The sequence below is a fragment of the Balaenoptera borealis genome (assembly GCF_965194805.1).
Source record: "Balaenoptera borealis genome assembly, chromosome: 11".
Lineage (NCBI taxonomy): Eukaryota > Metazoa > Chordata > Mammalia > Artiodactyla > Balaenopteridae > Balaenoptera > Balaenoptera borealis.
This window is the reverse complement of record NC_138868.1, coordinates 12,960,573-12,967,657: the sequence shown is the minus strand read 5'-3', so window position 1 is coordinate 12,967,657 and position 7,085 is coordinate 12,960,573. Positions and strand designations below refer to the sequence as shown.

Sequence of the window (7,085 nt, the reverse complement as noted above, 5' to 3'; positions counted from 1 at the left end):
GTCAAAAAATGGGCAGAAGACCTAAATAAACATTTCCCCAAAGAGGACATACACATGGCCAACAGGCACATGAAAAAAATTCTCAACATCGCTAATTATTAGAGATACGCAAGTCAAAACTGCAATGACGTGTCACCTCACACCAGTCAGAATGGCCATCATTAAAAAGGCTACAAATAATAAATGTTGGAGGGGGTGTGGAGAAAAAGGACCCCCCACATACACACTGTTGGTGGGAATATAAATTAGTACATCCACTATGAGAACATTATGGAGGTTCCTTAAAAAACTAAAAATAGAGTTACCATAAGATCCTGCAATCCCACTCCTGGGCATATACCCAGAGAACACCATAATTCAAAAAGATACATGCACTTCAATGTTCATTGCAGCACTGTTTACAATAGCCAAGACATGGAAGCAACCTAAATGTCCATCGACAGATGAATGGGTAAAGAAGATGTGGTATTTATATATATAATAGAATATTACTCAGCCATAAAAAAGAATGAAATATTGCATTTGCAGCAACATGGTTGGACCTAGAGATTATCATATGAAGTGAAGTAAGTCAGACAGAGAAAGACAAATATCATATGATATCACTTATATGTGGAATCCAAAAAAATAAAAAGATATAAATGAACGTATTTACAAACCAGAAACAGATTCACAGACATAGAAGATAAACTTATGGTTACCAAAGGGGAAAATGGGGGGGTGGGAATAAATTAGGAGTTTGGGATTAACATATACACACTACCAAATGTAAAACAGGTAAACAACAAGGACCTACCGTATAGCACAGGGAACTATATTCAATATCTCATAATAACCTATAATGAAAAAGAATCTGAAAAAGTTACATCTATATGTATATGTATATACAAATATAACTGAATCACTTTTCTGTACACCTGAAACTAACACAACATTGTAAATCAACTATACTTCAATTAAAAAAAAGAATGCCTGTAGACTGTTTCAAATTCCAAAAGCAGTCCCACTAGCAGTCTTATTCCTTTGTGGGATCATTTAATGGATCTCCAGTTCTGTACATGATACACAGTCAGTGATCTGAGGAATGAATTCTTTTCCATTCTGATTAGAAAAGATGATCTGAAACAGTTTACATTCATGTGAGATGAACAAAAATATTAATTTACAATATTTCAAAGATGAAAACGGTACATCTAGATCAAGCCCAAGCAAGACCAGAGAGCATGAATAAGCTACAATTAAAATGTGTATGAATAAAAGCTCTCCTTTCCTACCTCCAATGCCATTCCCATTGAAATATCATTGTCAGCAGGTACATATATATCCTTTATAGTTCTCTCGATGCTCATTTACACTTGCATTTACATCTTACTCATTATATAGGTTTTGCCCTTTTTCTTAATGATCCATGCTACACACTGATCTTCAATGTGATTTTTTCCCTCAACTAACAGTAGAATAGTTCTCTCCAATTCAATCCAGCAATACCTAATTCAGTCTTCATTTGCTGCACAATATTACATGGAAAAAAGTTCACTTTTCTCTCAATGATGGATATTCAGGTTATTTATTTTATTTTTCTTTGCCACTACACATAACACCGAAATATATGGAATCTTATGTATTGGCATTTATATTTCTGTAGTCTAGATTTCTAATGGAGGGATTTCTAGCTCAAATGCCATATAAATTTATCATTTTAAATAGAAACTACCAAATTGCTTTGTGGAAATGGAGCAATTCATACTACCAACAAGAAATAATGAGTCTGGCATAGCCAACTAAGAACTTCATTGTCATTAAAACAATCAATGTTACATCTGCATTGAAAGGCACTGCATTGGCATTTTAATTTCATTTCATATACTTGGACAATCATGATGTTGAATGTTTTCTCCGCATATTTTGGCAATTTGCATTCCCATATTTGAGAATTGCCTCTTTCTTTGTTTGCTTATTTATCTATTGTTTTCTGATTCTGAATTTTAGCCTGTTCTTTGAATATTAGGGATATTATCCCATCACTTGGCACATGTGCATAAATATTTTCTCTTGTTTTATTATTCGCCCTTTAACACTGATTGTGGTACATTAAATTTTCCATTATAACTTTTAGTTTTCATGTCCGGTTTAAACAGTATTCACACATCCACTACTGTACAAATATTAAGTTTCTTCTAGTATATTTTCACATTTATATTCTCAATCCATCTCTATATTATTTTGAAACCCCTCTCATGTCACAGAGAACAAGACTGGAGGAGAAAATTATTTAAGAACTGCTCTGTGTTTTAAATCACCTTGAACAGACAGAGCCAAGACTCACACGAAGCTTCTGATTTCTAGTCTAGTGTTCCTTTTACTAAACATTCTGCACCAACAGCTATGGTACAACACAAGTAGAGTTCTACTTTACCTACTTACTAGACAATTTTTCCTTTCAAACTTCCTACTGAATGCATTTTTCACCTCCTTGTTCCTCAAGCTGTAGATGAGAGGGTTCAACATGGGGATCACCACAGTGTAAAAGAGAGAAATCACTTTATTAATGAGTAGGGAGGAACTTGAGCTAGGTCGGACATAAATGAAGAAAAGAGTCCCATATAGGATGGAGACAGCTGCCAGGTGAGAAGAACAAGTAAAAAAAGCCTTCCTCCTCCCATCAGCCGTCTGGATCCTCAGGATGGCCATCAGGATGCAAACGTAGGAGACTGTGATGATCAGGCCACTGAGTACTCCTATTGCTCCAGCCAAGATGAAAAGCACCAACTTATTGGTCCAGGTGTCTGCACATGCTAGGGAAAGCAGTGGTGAAATATCACAGAAAAAGTGATTGATAATATTTGGACCACAGAAGGGCAAGCAAAAAGTGAGAATTGTATGAGTCATGGTGCTTATAAGAGCCACAGCATAAGGGCCTATAACCAGCTGCACACAGACCCTCTGGGACATAACGAGTGTGTACAACAAGGGCTTACAGATGGCCATATACCGATCATAGGCCATGGAAGCCAGGAGGAAACATTCGGTTGCCACAAAAAGACCAAAGAACCACATCTGTGCGGCACAACCCATCAAAGAGATGCCCTTTTTCTCTGCAAAGATATCACACAGCATCTTGGGGGCAATGGAAGAAGAGGAACACATGTCTACAAAGGACAAATGGCTAAGAAAAAAGTACATAGGTGTGTGGAGTCTGGGATCCATCCATATAAGAATGATCATCCCCAAATTGCCCCCCACTGTGGCAAGATAGACAAAGAGAAGAATGACAAAGAGGACAATCTGCTGATAGAGATGATCTGTGAGGCCCAAGAAAAGAAAGTCAGTCACTGCTGTCTGATTCTGATCTTCCATTGGTCATCTGTAATCTGTTATAAGAAAGAAAGAATTTTATGATGAAGAAACTATCATTAAGACCTGGAACAAAGTGAGAGAGTGGCATGGACATATATACACTACCAAATGTAAAACAGATAGCTAGTGGGAAGCAGCCGCGTAGCACAGGGAGATCAGCTCGGTGCTTTGTGTCCACCTAGAGGGGTGGGATAGGGAGAGTGGGAGGAAGATGCAAGAGGGAGGAGATATGGGGATATATGAATATATATCTGATTCACTTTGTTATAAAGCAGAAACTAATACACCATTGTAAAGCAATTATACTCCAATAAAGATGTTAAAAAAAAGTTACAAATAATATTTTAAGCCAATAACAGATTATCTTAAACAGGTCTATAAGAGACAATTATAGAAATACTGTGGAACTAGAAAATAATATTCCTAGATACTAGGTTGGGGCAGTTTGTGTAAAGTTCCTGTGTAAACTTGGGCAATTCATCCTTAATCTCTACTTTCTCCCATAAAGAATCCAACTCTATTATTGACAACTCTTTCAAGTTATAAATTTTTATATGAATTACTCCCCATGTTTCATCTTACTGAATAACTGGATTTAAAACCCTGGCTAGGGGACCTTTACTGGGAATACTATAAAATCAATGAGATACTCAGATCTTAACATATGACATCTGGGAAAGGCTAAACAGGGGAGTTCTTGATCTTACTGAATGATCAGAACCATCCTAATGTTATTAAGATACAATTCATATATGTGTTTATCAGTCTATTCCCTACTCCCACTTATAAAAAGATGTGAAAAGGATAATATACACAAATGACAAAGAGGTTACTCATATAAAAGAATATGATGCCATGGAAGGAATGGGGAGGCTGTGCTTACAAGATAAGTGATCTGGCAAATGTCGGACAGCAACTTGTCATGGAAATTGTATAGAAAATTAAGCATCTTTTGCACCAAAATAATGAATAGTTATTTTATATGATATCTCATATTTCATATAAACTTCTTTTTAGGGCACTTATCTTGAAATCTGTCAGGCAATATAAATTATAGTAATAATATATGTAAAATATCAAATGCATAACACTTTTTTGCAGGGAACACATTCAAGAATATGTTACTTTCTAACTCATTAATCAAGGAATTAGAAACCAAGCTGTTTAAAATTCCTAAGAGAAGATCACTATGTAGGATAATTTATATGAAAAATATCTTATTTTAAATAACATTTATTGTCACTGCAATTAATGTCCTCTTTCAGTAAAACAAAAGCAATATACTACTCTTGAATTATATAATCATTATATATGGAGCTTGATAAATGAAAAATGAAAGTGACTATCCTTTGCTTTGTGATTATCATTATGATTATTTGCTAATGCTATGTGGAGTATATTTTCAGCAGTCACAAAGACAACTCTAGGCTTAGATTAGGAGCATTATCCATTGCATAAATGTTTTTATTTATGTCCATCCAAATATGCCAATATAAGTGTATAGATGTAGGGGGCTGGAGAGACTGCTTCAAGTTTTAGTTCAAACACTATTTATTTATTTGACTGTAAGTAATTTTCAGTCCTCTATAAAACAAGGAAGATGGTATCTATGCCACTTCTATAGCTAACATTCTGTGACCTTAGAATTCCTATGGACTTTGCAGTACCTCTATATTATAAAAAAATAAACAAGAAAATCAGTTCGGAAAAAGTCACAAAAAACAGTTGCTTTGTCTCATAAGAATGCGAACAAAATACTAGTTTGCTCTCTTTAGAGAACCTGGGCTGGAAGGGTTATATTACCAAAGTTCAAACTCAGCCTGAAGTTTCTCCATCATATTTCAAAAACTTCATATTATCCAAAATGCAATATACTCACTTCTTTAAGGGTATTCTTTATGTAGATCCTTTAACTGCTTCAAGGAAATCATCATATTCTATATATAAGGGTGGAACATTCAACTTCCCTCTTGGTGGCAACCTTTTCTAAGAGGCATGACTTTCTAGGTACTTGGTGAAGAAGACAAATCCCTCATCTTGAACATCCTGGGCATAAAGAAATACTCTGACCTGAACATTGATTCACATACTGCACAGAATAAGGGACTTTTTCTTGGGAGTTTTCAGTGGTTTAGAGCCAGGTCCCCAAAGAACTAAAACCCCAAGAGCTTACACCTGGAGGGACAAAATTAACATGATCTTGGTGGCATTTGGACCAAGTGTTTTTTTCCTAACTGTGTCTTTCCTCAAAAAGAAGATTCCTAAGAAAACAATGTGGTTTTTTTTCTGCCTTTGGGATTCTATTTGCCAGAAGGGACCTCTCTTTTCTATCAGTGGGGAGTGGTGCATTGAGAACCCAGCACCAACTGGGAGGATGTAGTTTGCTGCCTAGTTCTGGAACCACATTGCCTGGGTGTAAATCTCAATCCCATCACCTACTGGCTGTGTCAGTTTGAGCAAAATTTTAAATCTCTCTGTGCCTCATTCTCTTAATCTCTAAAATAAAGAAAAATGGTTTCTAACTCACAAAGATGTTGGAAGGATTTAATGAAGTAATACATTTAAAGTATTCAGAAGAGTGTCCAGCATAGAATCAGTGTTCATTAATGTTATTTAGTATTATCAGGCATCTGTAGCACAGTTGAGGAGACAGTATCTGATATAAAAATAAAACACCAGTTCAAAGTAGCACTTGCTTACCTCTAGGAAAAAATTAAAAAAACAGTCACTGGACTCCAAAGGAAGGACAGATCACTATAAGCTGGAGTAAATGAGGAAATTTTCAAAGAAGAAATTGGTCTGAAAAGACCAATTTAGCTAAAGTATAATTTAGCTAAGCTGAAGTTAAGAGGAAAGGCATTCCAGGCAGTGCCAACGAGATGAACAGAAGCAGGGATGCAGGAACAAAGGCAAGGAGGTTGTTTCGGATAGAAGGGTCGCAAGAGAGAGAAGAAAGTGTAGACTCTGCTGAGATTGGGTGAACTCTCTAAATCACCACCTTCTCTGAGCATTCTAATGATTTATCCCCACAAGAAGGGCAGATATGAATCCCGTAACACTTGTTAGCTCATCTATGACCCATCTTAAGTATCTATCTCAGAAGGCTGTCAATAACTGTGTTGTGTACATATTTGTTGAATTCATGGAAACAAACCCATAAAATCTATATAATTCGTAATGGTTCATGTTTAGCAATTAAAATTATGCCATATACTTTTGATCAAAGATACCAGGGGAAAAGTATTTCTATCTGTTATTCTTCTTAAAACCATTTAAAAGCAATGAGAACACAACGAAAACAGGTTTTTTTTAAAAAGAAAATGACAGTACATTAAACCTACCAAAGAAAGGAATAAGAAAAATAACATAAAGTAATCAATTAATTAAAAATTATGGGAAAATTCTTGTTTGTCACATTTAAAAAAAATAGTAACATCCACTCTGTGGAATAGCAAGGTTGAAAAAAGAAATAGCAAAATTATATCAGGTAATAGGAAGTAAGCTGGCTGTGCCCAAGAAAGAAAATTATATGTGAATTTTCAGTCACATGAAACAAAATAAAAATAGGAGCATAGACCTTACTGAAAATAATCATGGAAGACATTTGAGAAAAATTTTTTTAATTTTAAATGAACTACAACTTCAAAGAGTTTAGAAAGAAAATGATTAATATGCATAAAGGAAGATCTAACATACAAATAATTGGTATCTCTAAAGAAGAGAGATAT

General features: G+C 35.2%; 1 protein-coding gene across 1 annotated transcript; it reads right to left on the bottom strand.

Moving 5' to 3' along the window:
• Positions 1 to 785: 785 nt before the first annotated feature.
• LOC309605401 (olfactory receptor 5G3-like) lies at positions 786 to 3,602 on the bottom strand. Its single transcript, XM_082341249.1, has one exon. The coding sequence runs from the start codon at positions 3,355 to 3,357 to the stop codon at positions 2,413 to 2,415; it is 945 nt and encodes a 314-aa protein (XP_082197375.1). The 5' UTR covers positions 3,358 to 3,602; the 3' UTR covers positions 786 to 2,412.
• Positions 3,603 to 7,085: the final 3,483 nt, after the last annotated feature.

What these genes read in the sequence shown, in the direction of transcription:
- LOC309605401 (XM_082341249.1), bottom strand. Translation starts at nt 3,357, where the DNA reads ATGGAAGATCAGAATCAGACAGCAGTGACTGACTTTCTTTTCTTGGGC.